This window comes from Dryobates pubescens, chromosome 8 (genome assembly GCF_014839835.1).
Source record: "Dryobates pubescens isolate bDryPub1 chromosome 8, bDryPub1.pri, whole genome shotgun sequence".
NCBI classification, from domain to species: domain Eukaryota; kingdom Metazoa; phylum Chordata; class Aves; order Piciformes; family Picidae; genus Dryobates; species Dryobates pubescens.
The window spans coordinates 3521490-3543473 of record NC_071619.1 but is presented as its reverse complement, the minus strand read 5'-3'; the positions used below and the strand labels follow the sequence as shown (position 1 = coordinate 3543473).

The 21984-nt window shown below is 42.9% G+C and overlaps 1 protein-coding gene across 1 annotated transcript in view; it reads right to left on the bottom strand.

The window, feature by feature from the left end:
• Positions 1–9256: 9256 nt before the first annotated feature.
• The window catches only part of RAB11FIP2 (RAB11 family interacting protein 2), a 38360-nt gene continuing 25632 nt past the window's right edge, over positions 9257–21984 (bottom strand). Inside the window, exons 4-5 of the mRNA XM_009909422.2 lie at positions 15065–15110; positions 9257–10898 (exon numbers count right to left, since the gene is read on the bottom strand). Of these exons, the coding sequence (XP_009907724.2) occupies positions 10671–10898; positions 15065–15110 (274 nt within the window). The 3' untranslated portion in view covers positions 9257–10670. The remainder of the gene's footprint in view (positions 10899–15064; positions 15111–21984) is intronic.

Here is a 21984-nt window from a genome sequence, read left to right as displayed (position 1 = left end):
GAGGGAGGTTCTCCTCCCCCTCTACTCTGCCCTGGGGAGACCTCATCTTGGGTACTCTGTTCAGGTTTGGGCTCCCCAGTTCAAGAGGGACAGGGATCTGCTGGAGAGGGTCCAGCGGAAGGCTGCAAGGATGATTAGGGGACTGGAGCACTGCCTGCTGAGGAGAGGCTGAGGGACCTGGGGCTGTTTAGTCTGGAGAAGAGAAGACTGTTTATAAATATCTGAGGGCTGGGGATCAGGAGGCAGGGGACAGGATCTGCTCACTTGCTCCCTGTGATAGGACAAGGAGCAATGGATGTAAGCTGCAGCACAGGAGGTTCCACCTCAACACAAGGGGGAACTTCTTTACTGTAAGGCTCACAGAGCACTGGAACAGGCTGCCCAGAGAGGCTGTGGAGTCTCCTTCTCTGGAGACTTTCAAGGCCTGTCAGGATGTGTTCATGTGTGACCTGAGCTAGATTGTATGGTCCTGCTCTGGCAGGGGGGTTGGGCTCGATGATCTCTTTGGGTCCCTTCCAACCCCTGACATCCTGTGAGCCTGTGACTCCATGTCTGATAAAACAAAGGTTAGACCCAAGTCCTTAACTTAGTATTTGGTTTATAAAGAGCTAGTGAAGTTTGCCTCATGAAAGCACAAAGGATGGTGGTTATCTTCCAGAGAAATTATCAGGGCTAGTTATAATAAAAATACCAGAAAAAAACCCCAAACTTTTCAGTATCCACCAACTGAATCTTAATTCAGCTCACACAATTCTCTTCCTTCTAATTAGGACTATTTTATTTCTCCTCAATGCTTTTGGATGTCCCTTCCACATTTAGTCTCTCAGCTTAAAATTCACACTCTTGCACAGTGTTCTGTGTGTGGATTGCAAGGAGGCCAATTACAACAGGGTCTCAAACAGCAGCAATGTTACTCAAGTGAACTGTAATGTGGACTGTAGCCAACAATAATCTGTCCCTTAACAATAAAGATGTTAGTTATACAAGTTTTTAAATGTGAAAATATAAGAAAATGAAAGTGTTCTATAGAAAGGCAACAAAGCTGCTGAAGGGTCTAGAGGCTGAGGGAACTGGGATGGTTCAGGCTGGGGATGTTGAGGGGGAACCTCATTGCTCTCTACAAGTACCTGAAATGAGGCTGTAGTGAGGTGAGGGTTGGTCTCTTCTCTCCAGTATCAAGTGATAGGTCAAGAGGAAATGGCCTGAAATTGTGCCAGGGCAGGTTTAGACTGGATTAGGGAGATTAGGGAATGTTCCTGTACAGAAAGAGTGGACAGGCAGTGGAATAGGCTGCCCAAGGAGGTGGTGGAGTCACCATGCCTGGAGGCATTCAGGAAACGTGTGGAAATGGCACTCTGGGAGATGGCTAGGTGGCCATAGTGGTGTTAGGTCTTAGAGGTCTTTTCCAACCAAAACAATTCTATGTTTCTATATTTGATCCTGGAATCACACAAGCCTGGTACTCACAATGTACTTCCAGACCCCCTGTGATGTCAAGACCAAACCCACAAAGCACTGCCTTTTTTTCCCTTGGTCCCTAAGAGCAGTACCTAGCACCTCTTGTAAACACATTCCTATGCTCTTGTCCTCTAGTTTATCATGAAATAAATCAAATTTGATGCTAGCCTGATGGATGCAAGAGTGTCTGAGGCTACACCCCCAAATCCAGCTGCACTGCAGATCAACACAAAGGTCTGCACAATTTTTTATCTATCTTTTTGTCTCTCTTCCCCCTCAGCTCATTTTTAGCATCTAAAATACACAGAAGAACCTATCAGGTACTTTGGAAAAGGATACTTTGGACTCTTCCAAGATTATCATACAATTTAAAATACACAACTGTGAGAGCTGTTGAATCATAATTATAAAACTCCTGCACAGGCATCTAGAAAGGAATAGGAACTATAAAGTGTATGGGCACCTCGCAATGTCTCATTTGCTGATGACACCAAGCTGGGGGAGTGGCTGTCACACCACAAGGTTGTGCTGCCACTCAGCGAGACTTGGACAGGCTGGAGAGCTGGGCAGGGAGAAATTTGATGAAGTTCAGCAAGGGCAAGGGTGGAATCTTGTGCCTGGGAAGGAACAACTCCATGCACCAGGATAGGCTGGGGACTGACCTGCTGGAGAGCAGTGAAAGCGAAAGGGACCTGGGGGTCCTGGTGGATGCTCTGGAGGATGACCATGAGCCAGCAATGTGCTCTTGTGGCCAGGAAGGCCAATGCCATTCTGGGGTGGATTTAGAAGGGCTGTGACCAGTAGGACAAGAGAGGTTCTCCTTCCCTTCTACTCTGCACTGCTGAGGCTGCATCTGGAATATTGTGTCCAGTTCTGGGCCCCTCAGTTCAAGAAAGATACTGAGCTGCTCCAGCACAGAGCCACAAGGATGATTAGGGGAATGGAACATCTTCAGTACGAGGAGAGCCTGAGGGAGCTGAGGGCTCTGTAGCTTAGAGAAGAGGAGACTGAGAGGTGACCTCATTGATGTTTATATAGATGTGCAGGGTGAGTGCTGAGAGGTTGGAGCCAGGCTCTGCCCAGTGGTGCCCAATGACAGCACAAGAGGCAATGGTGGAAGCTGAGGCACAGGAAGTTCCATGTAAATATGAGGGAAATTTTTTTCCCTGTGAGGGTGACAGAGCACTGGAGCAGGCTGCCCAGGGAGGCTGTGGGGTCTCCCTCTCTGGAGATATTCAAAACTCACCTGGATGTGTTCCTGTGTGATCTGGTGTAGGTGCTCCTGCTCTGGCAGGGGGGTTGGCCTGGATAAGCTTTCGAGGTCCCTTCCAACCCCTGAAATTCTGTGACTCTCTGATACATTATAAATCTCTTAATGATTTAAAGTAGTACATAAACCTCCTCAAAAACAGCCTATGGAAAAATGCTTACCCAGATGCAATTGCTATGCACAAGGCAAGACTTCCTTCAAAGAAACCTGTGACATTTTGCATTTTGTGCTTCAGTGTTCCTTAAAAATAAGTCCTGAGTAATCTGTGATTAGCAAAATAAAGGCATGTTTAAGCTATGAGTTCTAAGTTAATGAAATAAGCCTCTTTAATGGGGAAAACATTTTATTAGGCAACAGAAAATACTCAGAGCTGGAGAGTCAGCAGCTGCTTTTACAGGGTGCTGTTAAGCTGCCATTCTTTTAACAGAGCTCATCCTCCAAGAGGCAGATTTTCTTACTCCTCCGTGGAAGTCCTTGGCAAATTACATAATATTCATTAAATTTAAACTGAGACCCTTGATGTCTCCAGTAAAGACATTCCAGGGAGTCAATTTTCAAGGAATTCATAATGCAAGCAGCAAGTTATTGGAGAAGGAGACACTCAGCACCTAAGAAGGCCCTGAATGAATCATTTAGAGAAGGAGGCGATAGGACACATTTTGGTGGTTTATTTGTTGGGCTCCACATGCCTCCAAGCCAGACACTTACCTCCACTAACAACAGAGGCAACCTGGCCACCTACATGCTACATACACCAAATTTCCTCAGATAGTTCCTAACTTTCCTGGGGATGTGGTTTATTTAATCACTAAAGTTAATACTTGTGTCAGAGAGACTGAAGAAGTGGAGGTAGAATCATAGACTCAACCAGGTTAGAAAGGACCTTCGAGTCCAACCTAACACCTCCTGACAACTAAACCATGGCTCCAAGTGCCACATCCAATCCTTTTGAACACCTCCAGAGATGGGGACCTCAACACCTCCCTAGGCAGCACATTCCAATGGCCAATGACTCTTTCTGGGAAGAACTTTCTCCTCACCTCCAGCCTGAACCTCCCCTGGCACAGCTTGAGACTGTGTCCTCTTGTTCTGGTGCTGCTTGCCTGGGAGAAAAGACCAACCCCCACCTGGCTACAACATCCCCTCAGGTAGCTGTAGAGAGCAAGGTCTCCCCTGAGCCTCTCTCCAGGCTAAGCAACCCCAGCTCCCTCAGCCTCTCCTCGTAGGGCTTGTGTTCCTAACCTCTCACCAACTTTGTTGCTCTTCTCTGGACACATTCCAGCAAGTCAACCTCCTTCCTAAACTGAGGGGCCCAAAACTGGACACAGGACTCAAGGTGTGGCCTAACCAGTGCAGTGTACAGGGGCAGAATGACCTCCCTGCTCCTGCTGGCCACACTGTTCCTGATGCAGACCAGGATGCCATTGGCCCTCTTGGCTGCCTGGGCACACTGCAGGCTCATGTTCAGCCTACCATCAACCAGCACCCCCAGGTCCCTTTCCACCTGACTGCTCTCCAGCCACTCTGACCCCAGCCTGTAGCTCTGCATGGGGTTGTTGTGGCCAATGTGCAGAACCCGGCACTTGGATGTGTTCCATCTGATGCCCTTGGACTCTGCCCATCTGTCCAGCCTGTCGAGGTCCCTCTGCAGAGCCTCTCCACCCTCCAGCAGACCAACTCCTGCCCCCAGCTTGGTGTCATCCGCAAATTTACTGATGACGGACTCAATGCCCTCATCCAGAGTACAGGTAAGAGATCTCAGCAGGCAGTCTTAGTCCTCTCATAAAGTGGCACTGTTGACAAAATAATCCAACATTTAATTTATTAAGGCAGGAGATGGGATTTGGCTTTCATCAGCATTACCTATACCTTTACTAACATGCCCAATGTCACACAAAAGGGCAACGTGTCCCACAGCCAGAGCTGGCACAACACTCCCACAAAACCAAATCAGACAGCTTCAAAGACGGAAATGAAACCCTGATTTTTTTTCCTTTGTATGGTTTCATCAAGAATTAACTTTAATAAATGTAACTGGAGAGAGAAGTGTCCTTAATGATCCTTCTAGTTTGCATCTGAATATTTCAATAGGTCTTTAATTGTTAAGTTACATTTTAAAATATCCTTGGAGACTTTTATTAGGGGGTTGAGATGTTAAATAATGAAAGCCCAAAAAACAACTCCATGCTGGGGAAACTGCAAGCTATTTAATCAGGCTGGGCTCTGACACTGTCAGTAGAATCAGAGTTGGTATCAGCTAACAAACATTATGCCTCTGAGGTAGGGAAAGTGCTCTGGCTCCATTTTCAAATGGGCACAGGAACTGAGATTGGTTACCAGAGGTGAATTTCAGATGGAAACTGGTATATAATACGCAGCATGGTGCTGGCAGAAACCTGCCTTCTCCCTCTGTCCTCAGTCCTCATCTACTCACCCACTGGGACAGCTGCAGTCAGTAGGGCAGGGGCTGCAACAGCTGACTGAAGCTGCAGAACAAAGCATGTGTGAGTTCCTGTACATCTCCAAAATCCACTAGGACTTCTGGTAGCCGACACATTTCACGGATGCTTCAAACAGGAGAGCCCTTTCTAAACCTCATGAAGGACCTAGACATGGAGCCAGACAACTACAAGGAAAGCATCTCACTGAAATCCAAGCCTTCCAGTAACTGGGTGAGCCACTTCGAATGTTCTTCTCTTTAGCCAGGACCACTCTTCACATCTTAGCATCCAGAAAACCTGCTAGTGTCAGGGGGACAGAATTTGCTGTCTTTCTGCCTCCAGGAAAAGAAAACAGGCAACAGCATTTTGGGGGGAAGGAAAATGTGTTGAAAAAACTTGTAGGAACACTGGAAAAAATGGGGCAAGGGAGGTGGGGGAGAATGCTCCAGTTTTGTGTTGTTCTGGCTGCATTTTATTCTGTCAAGCCTGAAGAGGAATATGCATCATGTTTTCCGTATTGAAACTTGCACAGCGTTTGTCCTCAAGCTAAAGGCAGTTCTGGCCTCCAGTGCCAAAGTTCTCCTGGTAATATATTTACACAACCACAGAGTCAGAAGAATGGTTCATTTAAAGAGATTGCAGCTGTCATATTTAGAAGAAAAGCAAAACACAAACCCCATACATATTAGCACAGTTAAGACCATGTCATTTTTTCCCCCCCACTATTTAGAAGCTTCGGACGCTGCTGAAGAGCTGTCCCTTAACAGCTTACCCTGCAAACAGCTGGGATATTAATTCAGAGCTGTCCTTAAGGAAATACACTTCTCTGTGGCCTGAGAGTCTTACCAGCAGGGTTCTTCCAAAGAAATACTTCAGCAGAGCTTGGGAGTTCCCATGCTTTGCATGGCACAGCTGAACGCCACAATTCAAGGACCGCTGCGGTGGTGCATCGTGGTTGCTTTATTAGTGTCAGACATGCAATACTCATTTAATGAACAGAAATCAAAATATTAAGATAACATTTGAATCAAATTAAAGGAGTTGGAAGTTGCAATAATGAAACAAACCAAAAAAAACCCCATAGCTTTGTTTTTTTTCTCCATGCAGCCTAAGTTGCTATTTTTCACATGTGCATATAGTTAGGACTCTGTACCATTACTAAACGTGGACAAACGACCATTGATTGCACGAGACAGAAATCAACCCTTAAGTTATAGGTAATGTTCATATCTTTTACAGACTTCCTATGTAACCTGGATCTTCAGCTTTTTTTATAGCACACCACAGACATCTGGAAGCTTCTGAGATGCATAGGAATGGCTCTACCATTTGTAACAGAGAGTGGCTTCTTCAATGCACAAACTATGAAAGGGAAAGCAAATGCCCACCATGCTGTAGGAGATCACGACTGTTTCAACAGAAGCAAATCTCAGCCCCCTTCATAAACAGATTAAAGTGCTACCTATTGCATATTACACCCTTCCAGTGACTGTGTATCTACATTTAGAAGCCATAAATCCCTGAAAATAGGGATTCATACTGAAAGTGCTGACAGACCCTTAAATCTAGCATCATCAACACAGCAGTGCTATAATCCTTCACCACGTACTTCAAAGAGAGGAAGTTAGTCAACATGCTTTAAACTTCACTATTTTGAAAGCTAACACCTCTATCATATCTACAATGCAATGGACACAAGAGAGCAAAAAAGCATGAGCTTACTTTACATACTTGATGTATGACAGTAATTTTTTCTTCAAAGCTGGAAGTGTAAATAAACCTCCAGTGCAGCAGTAAACATATTAAGACAGCAGTTCTGCTTGTTTTAAGATGCATCTAAGAAAGGGCATCCTGTACAGAAAGAAATGCAAACTAGTACCTAATGAGAATGATTTTCAGTAGGTCCCCAGATCATGAAACCTTTCTAAGTGCAAGGCAACATTTTCACAGCTGGAAAAATTACCAACAGTTCTTGATACAGAGCCAACAGCAATAAATGTAGTTATGTATAATCGAGGGAGAATGCTACATTCATTAGTAGGTGGAAAACCAAGCTAAACTTAAAATACAGCAGCAAGAGGTAACATACTTAAATATTAAATGTCCTTCTTGAATGGTAGAAAGTTTAAACTTGCTACTTACAACACTGAAGCATGACCTTGCTATTTGCTCTTTAAAGTAGATGGGCTATGAGCAGTTGCAAAGGATAATTTCAAAGTATGGTGTGCCCTCATTTCTGAGATTAAGAACAACTAATCATGCAATGTCCAGATTTTTCATCCCTGCACATTTTAAAGGGCAAGAAAGATCGACCAGAAGTGGCATGTTGTTAAGGTTTTGTAAAAGGACCTGCAAGAAAAGGTTACAGTTTTGTCCTGTGGGACAAAATTTGGTTTCAATCGCTCTGTATGAGAAAGTTTTCATTCAAAACCTGCATGGTTTGAAAAACAAGGTGTGGAGTGAAGATGCTTGTAAAAAAGAACCTCAGAATACAGAAAAATGTTCACATTCTCTTTCTAAGCAGGAAAATGGCATGCATGCAACCTTCCAGCACTGCTCCAAAAAGCAGCCTACATCTTTAGCCAGGAGAACTCCATAGAAGTATCTTCACAGCTGTAAAAGTCCCATTCTGCCTCTCTTAGGAGCTTTACCTCCACCTAAACTGCATTTGTCGTTTCTTGACGAACTGTTAGAGACAAAAGGTGCTCTTATTCACTTACAGATCAGATAAAGACTAAATAGCACATTCAAAGCTTCACTAAGTTTCTTCACTAATGCACAAAAATCGATCTTTTCGCTACCTTTAATCTGCTTATCGTTCTTGGTATGCAAATATGTCAAATGATCTGCTTTCAGTCAATTATGCAGGTTGATACTCTGCATTTACATTCTAAAAGGAGTGATTTCAGAGGTGCTAAATATAGTGGAGTTGCATTTTAATAGCGAGTAGTTGGCTTACAAGCAAAAAGTCACCGGAGGGTATTCTCTGGTTAGTTTGCTTGTTGAACCCCACTGGTGCGTGTGTGATTTCATTGCTGTAGGTACTAGAGATGGCCTCATACCAGTTTGGAAACGACTGTGGAATTCCAAACAATTGCACAACACTTCCTCCTTCACAATATGAGAAACCCACTTGCTTTGGCCATAGAAACACTTGAAAAGTTTAAGAACTTGCACGGAAATACTGAGTAACTGAAACACATCTTGGTGGAATTAGGAAATTAAAGTCTAATTGAGTGCAAAACCTAACTTCCAACAGTAAATGCACCGTAACTCAGTACATAACCTTTGGCACTTCGAATATATTACAACAAATTTACAGTCAGTCAGATCTTAAGTGGGTCAATAAGCACATTCAGGTGGGTTATGAGGTACCAAACTCACCCAAAGAGAGACTACCTGATGAAGTGGGCCTGCTGCTGCATTACAAACCTCTATGCAGAGCACTACAATTAGCTGGGGCTTGAATCACTCAGGCTCCATTCAGGCACAATGATCTACGCTAAGGAATATCCCAACGGTGGGTTGGGAACTCACCAACTGCATATATTCCAGGGACATAGTGCTAGGAGGATGGGAGGTAGTGGCTAAAAAAGAAAAAAACACCCCCAAGACATTAAAATTTTTAAAAAGCCAAAAAATAAGTAAATTAAATCTGAGCACAACTGTACACAGAAGTGTTCTTTCCTAACAGAATAATCCTGTCCTCTCATACAACACTGACATTGTCAAAAGCATTCAGAAAGAACTTCTTCAACCTTTCCAGCTCCTAATTATTCAAGATGTGCCTCATTTTTTTTTTTGGAGTTTTGGAAAGGAAAACATGTTTACATCTTTTGCAACAAGAAGAAATTGGAATTTAGCTCTTTTTCTCCACCCCCCTCCTCAGCAACAGCCACTACATAGTGCTGTAAGGAAACAAAAATGGATCAGGAGTAGGAAAAGCCAAGGAAGAAAAGACAGGAAGTTCTCCTCAATCCAAATCTAAAGTCTTCCCTGTCCTTTTTTATATTTTATTTATTTTTAATGTCCTCTTACTGTTTCACAGCAGCAGACAATCCAACTGAGGCTCTTAGGAAGCAAATTAAAATCCAGGTCTACTTAGATCGCTATTGTGAGGATTCCTTTATGGTATCTTCCCGTTAACACATTCACCAATTTATTGATAACAGATCCCTTTTTAAAATGCCTTTTTACAAACAGTTCTTAAATGACCATAAGGACATTTGCTGCACTTTCCTTTCATTTGCCCCCATGAAAACTGGCCTGTGGAAATACTTACAAGGGATACAGTTTTTGGTTTCTTTTTTAAATGAAAAGCCTAAGTACTCTGTATGTGTTTAAGCAGCATAGCCTATTTCTAAAGGCATATTCTTCATTGTCATAAGATTAAAAAAAAAACCCCTAAGACACCTATAGATCATGTAAAACTCAACTTCCAGTTGAGTCAGTTGTGTGGTTTTTGAATTATCCTGTCTGTTTCAGTGGGTCTGTTCACTTCTCCTACCTTCTCCCTGTTGCAGACGTTGACTGAACACAAAGTATTTGTATCTTTCTTCCATACTTCTCTTCAGCCCTACCTCCGACTCTATTAACACTGTGTTCCAAGTACTTTGACATATAAAAAGGCATGCAATAACTTCATACAAAAAAAACCCTCAAGATCCTCAAAACAACCTTATGTCATGAGCTCACTACCAAAGCTCAATCATTATACACAAAATTCAGCATCGAAGTGTAAAATAAACTGTTTCCAGCAGGTGCCATTACTGAAATGGGCACAGTATTTTCACATTGTTATACAAAAAAGCACATTGTATAGAATACAGCATTTGCTCTGCAAAGATTGTGCATCACTGTTTTCCTCTAATGTGTGTAGAGCAGACTACATTCCATTGCAACACATCACAGTTAGGTTTAGGAAAGCGTACTACACTAGCTTGAAAACAGTGCTCCTGATGGCATGCTGTGGTATCTGAATTGATGTATTTGCATCATACCGACACAATCACTCAAGAACACATTCATAACAGCGTAGGCTTCCCAGTTGGAACTGTCACAGGGTGAGCACAAAGCTGTTGCATGAACTGCAGGGACATATTTAAGCAGTGTGCGGACCTGGCGCTTAGGGACATGGTTTAGCATCGACCCTTCAGTGCTGGGTCAAAGGTTGGACTGGATGCTCTTTTGAGGTCTCTTCCAACCAGACGTTTTCTGTGATTCTGCATTGTTAACTGTAAGTATTCTGTACCTAAAGGTGTTTACAAAAAGAAAAGAAAAGAACAAAACAAACCAACAAAGTTATTTAGCCAATCTAACAGAATATTACCTTTGGCAGTCCCCGCTAGTGTTTGGAACCAAAATTGAACAAAAAAGCCCCCATGTCATAGTCCTGTCCTCCCCTGATTCTTGGAATTGCTTAGGTGAAAAGGAATGGAGAGAAGTCAAAATGTTAAAGGTGTGATTTCCTTCCTCTAAGTACCACCAAAGTATGGCTGGCCTTAGCTTTTGGAGAATTTGCCAGCTTTCCGAGAAGGTTCGTATGGCACTCTGAGGATACTGGGGGTTTCCTCCATGACTCGTACGAGGAGATTATCAATGTAGTCCTCAAGCTCCCGAATATGGCTGTCCTTCTTCTTCAGCTGCTCTTTGTGTTTCACCAGCTCCTGCAAAACCTCTTCGTAGGTCAGGTTACGGTATCCCGCGGTGGCGTCGAAAGGGTTTCCATCCTACAGGTGGAAACAGCAGAGCTCATTAAATAGTTCAGGCATCTGAGCAAATTGATGGCTTACTGCTTTTGCACATGTTTTTCATGGGCACCTCTTGACAGAAGCAACTTCTCTTAGAGCACATACCTCCACTTGCTCGAGGGCTTTTCCCTAGTGGAGAGAGGCTGCCCAGCTGAAGTTAGCTTCCCTGCACTGTCAGCTCAGCTAAAAATACTGTTCTCAGGCAGGTGTATACATGGTTAATGACCATACAAGTGGTAACCACAGAAACAGCTAGCAGCTCAATTTTGGGCGATCAACCATGTGGTAACCTTAATTATACAAGAACCACAAAAACCAGTCCTGAGAATTCAACTCCTGCTGTAGCTTTCCTGAGTTCTCACCTTTTAACTGTATCACAGCGAAACATTTACTTAGCTCTAAATGGTATCAGCCCTCATCTGTCTTTGATATTCCATTTTTAGTCATAAGTGGTTCACCAGACAGTGGCATCTCAATCATACCATAAAACTTCCAATTTTGAATTTCAGGTGAGGATAAAAGGCTGAACCTTATTTGCACCAGAGAACTTAACACAGACATGTGCACTACTGAAGTATCTGCCTCGCTTGCTTTAAAGCAGTGGGGGCCTAAGACTTAAGCACCAGAGAAAAGAGAATTGTGTCAGTAATGATTTCTGACAACTCAGTAAGTGCAGGTATTAGCAGGGGTGGGAAAATCAGATCCCTGAACATAGGGCAACATGCAATCCAAACCACTGGAAACTTGAATGTCTCCTTCTGTGTCAAGAAGAATTAGCTGGGACCTCTAGTAACTGGGCTATGAAAAGTGTGGAAATGTATAACTGATAAAAAGATTGTGAGAGTTGGTTTAGAAAAGTATTAGCACTGTTAGACATGCTGAGCTGTTTTACCTGAGCCAGAAATGGAAGCATTAAAAAAAGAGTATGGAACCTCTAATTAAGTAAAATAATCCAATCTCTCCAATCCTGCACCTCTAACAGGGCAGGAGAACACAAGACAGCTTTTGTTTACAGTAGAAACCTGTCATCAAAAATGATGATGCTTGCACAGCTAGGCAGCCCACTGCTTAATAGAGTCACAGTCATTCCTTTTCCATGCTCCACACAGCTCTGGATTTGCACATTGGCATATGTGGAATCATTAAAATACGCAGGTGGCCCAAGTTTCCAAATAAAGCTCATTAAAAGTGATGGTGCACTGCAATCAGGCTGAAGCCTGACAGATCAATCAAGCCTCTCTCCATCAATTACAGCCTCATAGCGGGCCTCGAAGATCTGTGCTTTGAAGGGTTTCTCACTACATTTGAGATATTTAATGTCTTGCTTGTGTGTGGGTATCTGATATTCTAAACTTCTCAAGCTGCAGGATTGTAAGTGATCAATAGCCCCCCACTTTATTAAAATGGCTAAATTGATGACATTTATACATCAGTGGATTCCCCTACATTAGACAGTTTCAAGGCTCAGCTTGACAGGGTCCTGGGGCCATCTCATTTACACTATATTCTTACCCTGAAAGGTTGGACTGGATGATCCTTGAGGTCCCTTCCAACCTAGTATTCTATTACATTCTATGGCTTCCAACAAGCAGAGAAGAGAAAAATAAGTTCATTTTTGGTCATTGTATTTTTAGCACATACTCTTCTACAAGCAGGAAGCAAAATTTTCTCTTGCCTGCTGGTGCTGAATTTTTGTACATGTTGGAAAAGACATCATGAACACTTCATGTCTAAAACAGAGGGCTTGCCTAATTTTCTGATTTGGCAAAACCCCAGGGATTAAGATGCAACGTTGCCTGTATTTTATGAAGTTTACAGGGAAACTGTGTGTGATCCATATGCTTCAAAGATGTTTTCTCACACACATGCTCCACGTAGAGCCCTGAGTGGAATAACCTATCACATTAATCACACGAGAAGATTCTAGTTAAAGGATGTTAGTACTTAGAAACAATGACTGTTAAAGTGAGGAAGACTTCACATCTTCAGTTTGAGCAATTAAGGGATACGACTGGATCCTTGCAACACCAGATAACTACATGCAAGCCATGAATCTTACAGTGAGTTATTAAGAAAGGAAGATTCTAAACACCAAGCCATGCGAGGAATGACTGTCTCAGCTACAAAACACTATGGGGGTACACTCTGACAGCCAGAGGAAATGGAATTAGATCAGATGAAGACCTGGCAATCTCTCATCTTCTCTTTATTGTTCTAATGAGGAATTCTGCTCTGGGAATATCATCTAAGATACTTTCACATCTTTTGTCGTACTTCCTTCATCTTCCTTTCAGCTCTTAATTAGGCCTTAAAGAGCTCACACTGCCCTTTCAACTGGCTACTGCTCCCATTTAAACACCGCTTTCAGAGACAGGTGTTGGCACCAGAGCAGGAGACATACAAACATAATTACTAAATGTGATGCACAAGGAAGAAATATAATAACTTGGTGAAGGCTATTATTGCAGAACTAATAATAAATTACTTCAAACACCTTAGAAAGCAAGCTTGACTATTTTTACTTCTTTTTTTTTTTTTCATTTTCATAAATTCAAATGGTTTCATTCAAAACTCTGGCAGAGAGATAGTTTCTGCTCCTCCTGATTCCTATTCTGTATTAAATGAGCACCACCTCATAATCCTACAACTGACATTTAGGATAGCTGGCAGTCCAAAAGAAAAGGAGGGGGGGGAAAAAAAAAATCATCAAGGATTTTCTTTTATCACCTTTAAATCCTTTAAAGAAAACAATTCACATCTTCTTTTCTTGAAAGAATTAAACCAATGCTTTTACCAGCAATAAATTAGATGATTTGCAGTAGTACATCTGCAAGCACATAGGAGCTGTAATTATGGTGACTTTACAGACAATAGCTGCTAAGTTAAATCAATTTTTTGATGTCGCTTTTTTGTCACAGATTAAGTAACCGCCTGGCAGAATTCAGTTTACTATCTGATCAAAGGCAGCCTTCATATACTCTGACATCTCCCACCCAGTTCCTCACATTATAAAAACTTGGGCATTTACAATAGCATCAAAATGTTAGCAGAAAACCATTTGCAGAAAAGCAGGGAAAAACAAACAGGAGCAAGTCGCATTTTGCTTGTGCAACTTGTTGTCTGCATGTTTTAAAAGACTGAAAACAAATCCACTTTTAAAGATTCCATCTATTCACAGAACAAATTCAAGACAGACCACATTTTCCTTCAAACAAAGACACTGCAGAGGAAAGCTGTGGATTTATTCTTCCCCTTCCCCCCTCCCTTTATTTTAGGTCTTACTGCACAATTTATTGAAGGTACTTTTAGAGTATTCTCAATAATAGTACTTCTATTTTTAGTGTTTCCAGAGAGGCTGTTCATTTATGATTTGTATTATTAATCCTATCATGAATCACTCAATTAGTTCCATTTTGATTTGCCAGGTAAAGACTGTCCTCAAGTCTCCAAGTACAGTGACAGGAAACTCCTGTTAGGTCAGTTAATACATCACTACCTAATGCAGAGTTCCTCACCTGACTATTACCTTTTCTAGAGTCCTTTGAAACACCTCAAGGTAACAGTTTTCTTTTGACTTTTACGTGCAGAGACCTGATTTTCCCCTTCTTCTCTACATCACATCAGAAGTATGCTGCATCTAGGAGCTAAAAATCTATTTGCAAATTCACATTTACTCTGTAATTTTCTAAGTGGATTTTCAAGATACATCAAAACAAGCAATACCCCCACCTCACCCACCCCCAGCACCTGTCCATAGAATGATAGAATTGTCAGGGTTGGAAGGGACCTCAAGGATCATCTAGTTCCAAGCCCCTGCCAATGGCAGGGAATCTTCACACTAGATCAGGTTGCCCAGAGCCACATCCAGCCTGGCCTTCAAAACCTCCAGGGATGAGGCTTCTACCACCTCCCTGGGCAACCTGTGCCAGTGTCTCACTCCCCTCATGGGGAAGAACTTCCTCTTGACATCCAGTCTGAATCTTCCCACTTCTAGTTTTGGTCCATTATTACAGGAGGTTAAACAAGAATAACATCAAGTATTATTTTACATAGAATACATACATAGAATAAACCAGGTTGGAAGAGGCCATTAGTTGAATTAGTTGGTAATTACTGATGGCTTTCCACAACACTTTATAACTCACCATTGTTTTCCTGAGGTCCTCAAAGCCAGAAGGATTTATATTAAAACTGTGGGGAAGAAAAACAAAACACAAAACTCCAAATATTAGCAGTGCATACTGATCTGACCAAAAGATCTGCTAAAAGACATGACTGACTTCAGAATATAGGCATAAACTATTCAATATCATTCATTTGCTTGATTTGCTGAATTGAGGGAAAGTAGGACAACACTCCAAGTTAATGGAAATGTTCATATATTCTTTGTTCACCTTTCCTTTTCTTGTATGGCATTTTTCATGTTCTTTTTATAGAATCATGGAATTGTCAAGGTTGGAAGGGACCTCATGAATTCACACCCCACACACACCCCCGCCGCCATGGGCAGGGACACATCACACTAGATCAAGGTTGCTCAGAGCTACATCCAGCCTGGCCATAAAAACCTCCAGGAAGGAGGCTTCCACCACCTCCCTGGGCAACCTGTTCCAGTGTCTCACCACCCTCATGAGGAAGAACTTCTTCCTAATGCTTTGTCTTAAAATTTGAGTAAGCAACAAAGAAAGGCAAGAAAGTGTGTAATGGAAAGGGCTTCACCAGCTCTTATTCAGTATCACTGAGGTTGGAAGAGACCTCAAAGATCATCGAGTCCAACCTGTCACCACAGACCTCATGACTAGAGTAGGGAGGACACTGGTGCCCACTGCAGGCTTGAACTCACAACCTTCCCCATTAAAGGTCTTATGTGCTACCAACTGAGCCACACCACTCCCCTAGACTTACCTCAAGTTTCTAAGCAAAAAAGAGACATTTTATATAAGATATGGTGGAAACAGGTCCCTGGGATGAGATTGCTAAATTAACAACCCCCTGCAGGCTACCATGCATTCCTAGCTTTCATGGCAGCTGGTGGAGAAGAAACGTCCTTTAGGAAATCCAGTGAGATCACCAGCTTAAGTCAGAGCTGAAAAGCCATCCTCTGCCAGCAACATTTGTTTCATACTTAAAACTGAGTATGTAACCTAGTATTTTGTAAACCACATATCCCAGAAGCAAAGCTATTTCACTACATTCTTTTTTTCCTCCTCAGCTGCAGAATCATAGAATTGTTAGGGTTGGAAGGGACCTCAAGGACCATCCAGTTCCAACCCCCCTGCCATGGGCAGGGACACCTCACATTACAGAACTACACCAATTGGAACTGCAACTTTTGTTTGCATAAGCCTTTATGATATCTTGAAGTAGCATAATAAATCCTCAATATTTTAATTATGGTACATTAAGTACCCTAAGTCTCCCTTAGGAAAACAAACAAACAAAAAACCTCCACCAAACCCAAATACAATCATAGAATCGTTAGGGTTGGAAGGGACCTCAAGGATCATCCAGTTCCAACCCCCCTGCCATGGGCAGGGACACCTCACACTACAGCAGGTTGCTCACAGCCACATCCAGCCTGGCCTTCAAAACCTCCAGGGATGAGGCTTCTACCACCTCCCTGGGCGACCTGTGCCAGTGTCTCACCACCCTCATGGGGAGGAACTTCTTCTTAACATCCAATCTCAGTCTACCCATTTCTTTTTTTTTTTCCATTCCCCTTAGTCCTATCCCTCCCTGACACCCTCAAAAGTCCCTCCCCAGCTTTCTGTAGCCCCCTGCAGGTACTGGAAGGCCACAATTAGGTCTCCTAGGAGCCTTCTCTTCTCCAGACTGAACAGCCCCAACTCCCTCAGTCTGTCCTCATATCAGAGCAGCTCCAGCCCTCTGCTCATCCTCGTGGCCCTTCTCCGGACACCTTCCAGCACCTCCAGATCCTTTCTGTAATAGGGGCTCTAGAAGTGCAAGCTGATGCTGATAAAAGCAGACACTGTTTGAGTGCCCTAAGAAGTGATACATTGGTCTCTCAGGCTGACAAAATGAGTGCTGCTCTGTCCTTGCATACTTCCTACAGCAAGTTTGGAGACAAAACTCTCTCAAATTGTGTTCAGAGTTTGGATACGGCTGACAAATACTGCTTGCTTGGCAGGACCACAGCAGGCATCGTTCTGCCATGTAGTCTGATTGCAGGTACTGGCTGTCAGGGAGGTTTCCTGACTGAGAAGAATGCAAAATGTTACAAACCCCACCCTGTATTTACACTTTTTTGTACATGTTAAAGGTAGCTCAAGGCAAGCAGCATGCATTTTGTAACTGTAAATCTGAATTTAGAAGCCACAGACGACTTCATGGTGTAAAAGCACAAGGATATATAATTTTATATATATATATATATATAGAGAGAGAGAGAGCTAACAAACAGGTAATAAAAAACATAAATGTAAATTAATTGCTTTTCTTGAGAACATTTTTTTGGCCTACTTTCTTTTCCATTAACATTTTTTATCCTGCACTTTATTTTCCACTTCCAAAGCAGGCAGTCTTTTGCTCATGCAGAAGTCCTGTCAACCATCTGTTGGACTGAGGATATCAGGGAAAGATTGGATTACACAAGCAGTCACAACTAGAACTCATGAGGTGTCTGATGAAGCAAGCTCTGGCTAATTCCCATTATACCTGTTTGTGACAGGGATGCCCAGCACTCTGTCTAGCTTGCTGGAGATCAGTTTTGAATGAGGGGCCTCCTTCATGGGGTATTGTCTGAAAAGCTAAAGGCAGGAACCCTCCCTTCACCGCCCGCCTTTTAGTTTCACACTGATGTGTCAAACACATGATGAACTCGCTTCATTCATGCCTGTCCTTTGTGATGTGAGCACACACAAAAAGAGAGGAAAAAAAAAAAAGAGTTAACTGAACTGGATGGAATTAGCTGGGTGAAAACCAAGAATGTCTCCATTTAACGAAGCGTGGCGTTAATTTGGGGCTATCTTTCTTTTGGGACTGTTTCCTCATGTCAGACAAGATAGAGAATAATACAACCTGACTGCTCAACTGAGTGACTTTCTCAAAGGTTAAAAAAGCAAGATCTTTCAGTGCCTTGAATGACTTTCTAGTTTTATGGGAAATAAACATCTAGGATTCCCTTCTTTCTTTTTTTTTTTTCCCAGCAGAGGCTTAAAAGAAAAAGCAGCAGCTCTGACTACGAAAGGTTGCACTTGACAAATCAGAAAGACAAATCACTGGCAATACAGACTGATCATTTTGCTTTGCTAAGCAAAAATGGAATCGTTTCCATAACCTGGTGGACATTGCAACTGCAATTACAAAAGAGCACACAGAATCATAGAATTGTTAGGGCTGGAAGAGACCTCAAGAATCAGCCAGTTCCAACCCCCCTGCCATGGGCAGGGACACCTCACACTACAGAACTAGACCAATTGGAACTGCAACTTTTGTTTGCATAAGCCTTTATGGTATCTTGAAGTAGCATAATAAATCCTCAATATTTTAGTTATGGTACATTAAGTACCCTAAGTCTCCCTTAGGAAAACAAACAAACAAAAACCTCCACCAAACCCAAATACAATCATAGAATCATTAGGGTTGGAAGGGACCTCAAGGAGCATCTAGTTCCAACCCCCCTGCCATGGGCAGGGACACCTCACACTACAGCAGGTTGCTCACAGCCACATCCAGCCTGGCTGCAAAAACCTCCAGGGATGAGGCTTCCACCACCTCCCTGGGCAACCTGTGCCAGTGTCTCATCACCCTCATGGGGAGGAACTTCTTCCTAACATCCAATCTGAGTCTGCCCATCTCTATTTTTTTTCCATTTCCCTTAGTCCTATCACTCCCTGACACCCTAAAAAGTCCCTCCCTAGGATTCCTGTAGGCCCCCTTCAGATACTGGAAGGCCACCATTGGGTACATCTGTGTATGGTAGATGAAGCAACTGAAATATACTTGCCAAAAAAAAAGAAAGAAAAACTATTAAACCAAATACTCCCCAATAAAACCACAAACCCCCATGAATACTCTTACTCATATTTTAAAGAGATGTGTAGAAAATATACTGCTTCTCAAGGAAGAAACAGGTGCTGAGCTTGCATATAACATTTTTGGTCTAAGTAAGGTGGGAGCTCCGCAGCCCTGCTGAGCCCCACAGGGTTTCCTGCCAGCGCTTCCAGGCTGAGGTGATGGTGAGCAGATGCAGGCTCTCACCACTGTACCCATAATTCACTGTCTGAGGACCATATAATAGCTGAGAAGAAAATACTGTAGAGTCCTGAATGCATGCAATTGGGGGGAGATGCATATTTGTTCTATTGGAATTCAGGAAAGCATTTATTTCTCAATTGAAATTTCCCCACAATAACAACCCCCTCACGCTCCCAGCTCTCTGGAGCTGACAGAAAACAAGCCCCTAGGATTCCAGCCCACATGCTGTACAACCATCATAAGCCTCCTTCCAGCAGCCATTTCCTTGACTTCCCACCAGCATTCTGAAATCACTGATCTAAGCAGTTATATTAAAAAAAAAAGTCTATTTGTTTTACAGTGTTAGAATCACAGTTCCCAGTGACAGTGCTGCTTACAGTCACAGTGCCACAGTGTCACAGTATCACTAAGGTTGGAAGAGACCTCGAGGATCATCAAGTCCAACCTGTCACCACAGACCTGATGACTAGACCATGGCACCAACTGCCACGTCCAATCCCCTCTTGAACACCTCCAGGGACGGTGACTCCACCACCTCCCTGGGCAGCCCATTCCAATGACAAACGACTCGCTCAGTGAAGAACTTTCTCCTCACCTCGAGCCTAAACCTCCCCTGGCACAGCATGAGACTGTGTCCTCTTGTTCTGGTGCTGGTTGCCTGGGAGAAGAGACCAACCCCTTCCTGGCTACAACCACCTTTCAGGTAGTTGTAGAGGGCAATGAGGTCAACCCTGAGCCTCCTCTTCTCCAGGTTAAACAATCCCAGCTCCCTCAGCCTCTCCTCATAGGGCTTCTGCTCAAGGCCTCTCCCCAGCCTTGTTGCCCTTCTCTGGACACATTCTCTCTCTGACTTTTTTTTTCCCCCCCAAGGGTTTAATAAATTGGGAGGGAACTTCTGCTATGGATGCACAAAAAAACCCCTGTGTTCACAGCTTGGGAATAAAAAGTTATTTGGGGCTTTTGGTTATTGGGAAATAAAAGGTTATTTGGGGGTTTTGGTTACTGGGAAATAAAAGGTTATTTGGGGGTTTTGGTTATTGGGAAATAAAAGGTTATTTGGAGTTTTTGGTTATTTTTGGTTACTGGGAAATAAAAGGTTATTTGGGGTTTTTGGTTACTGGGAAATAAAAGGTTATTTGGGGGTTTTGGTTATTGGGAAATAAAAGGTTATTTGGAGTTTTTGGTTATTTTTGGTTACTGGGAAATAAAAGGTTATTTGGGGGTTTTGGTTACTGGGAAATAAAAGGTTATTTGGGGGTTTTGGTTATTGGGAAATAAAAGGTTATTTGGAGTTTTTGGTTATTTTTGGTTACTGGGAAATAAAAGGTTATTTGGGGTTTTTGGTTACTGGGAAATAAAAGGTTATTTGGGGGTTTTGGTTATTGGGAAATAAAAGGTTATTTTGGTTTGTTTCTTTTAATGTAGTGCACTGTGAGCAGTGATTGTAACAAAAATCAGCACTGTGAGACTCTGTGATCACTGAGGCCCCTTCCAACCTCTATTCTACTGTGATGCTGTAATACTGTGATGATTAGGCTCAAACTAAATTTGCACAGGTTCCAAGGGAAAAAGATGAGATTTTCCTACCAAATGGCCCTTCTGCCAACTGACTCTGAGAACTACAGTCAAACTTGGTTTCTCTGTCATTAAGTCTGTGTGTAAGTCCCAGGTGGTGTCACATCCGAGACTAACGCCTCCACACCAGACATACCTTCCAACCTACACAGCATGCCTGACTGCTCCTCTTTCTGCTCACTGAAAAGAGCTCTCTGGCCTTCTTGCTCCTGTGTCCTTCACCATCTCAAGTAATCAAGTGATTTTCTATCTCTTCCATGTATCTAGACAGGGCAAGTAGCCCTGCTCCCCACCATGGTGAAGTCCCATGTACCTCAAGGTCATGTCCCAGGTCCAAATGTGATTTTCAACAGGTCGTCTCTTACACCTAACAAACTTTCATTCACTACAATCATCTTCAAGAAATTTAGGAACTAGTAAAAGGGAGCTAAATCACACCAGCACAGGGTCAAAAAAGAGCTGCAGTAGGATCATGCAGGTGACATTGACCAAGCAAGCCATCCAACTTCTACAATAGAAATAGAGTAGATTTCTTTGCTCCAGCACAGCAAATCAGTCAGGTCTTCCCTCCCACTCATCTGCAAATGGAATTGATTTGCTTCACCTGATTCAGTCATAACCCTTTTTTTACATGTATGTTCTTACTGAAAATTAAAGGTTGTTTGAATTTCTGGGGTTTCATTATCTTAGATTTCAGTTTGAGCTCAGCTGAGGTGAGAACTTGTGCCTATCAGCATGTTGCTGGGGGCAAAAAATTCCTAGTTTATACTCTTTTTATTTCTCATAATGGAGACAGACATAATGCTGATTCTGTAGAGTGGTTGGGAGCATTTTATTTCACAATCACAGCAAGCATATTGTTTTATACTTTCTTCTTATTTTCACAGAATCACAGAATTTCAGTGGCTCATCCAGTCCAACCCCGCTGCCAGAGCAGGATCAGCTACACCAGATCACACAGGTGAGTTTTGAATATCTCCAGAGAGGGAGACTCCACAGCCCCCTGGGCAGCCTGTTCCAGTGCTCTGTCACCCTCACAGGGAAAAAAAAATTCCCTCATATTTACATGGAACTTCCTATACCTCAGCTTCCACCATTGCCTCTTGTCCTGTCACTGGGCACCACCGGGCAGAGCCTGGCTCCAGCCTCTTGGCACTCACCCTGCACATCTTTATAAACATCAATGAGGTCACCTCTCAGTTTCCTCTTCTCTGAGCTACAGAGCCCTCAGCTCCTTCAGTCTCTCCTTGTACTGAAGATGTTCCATTCCCCT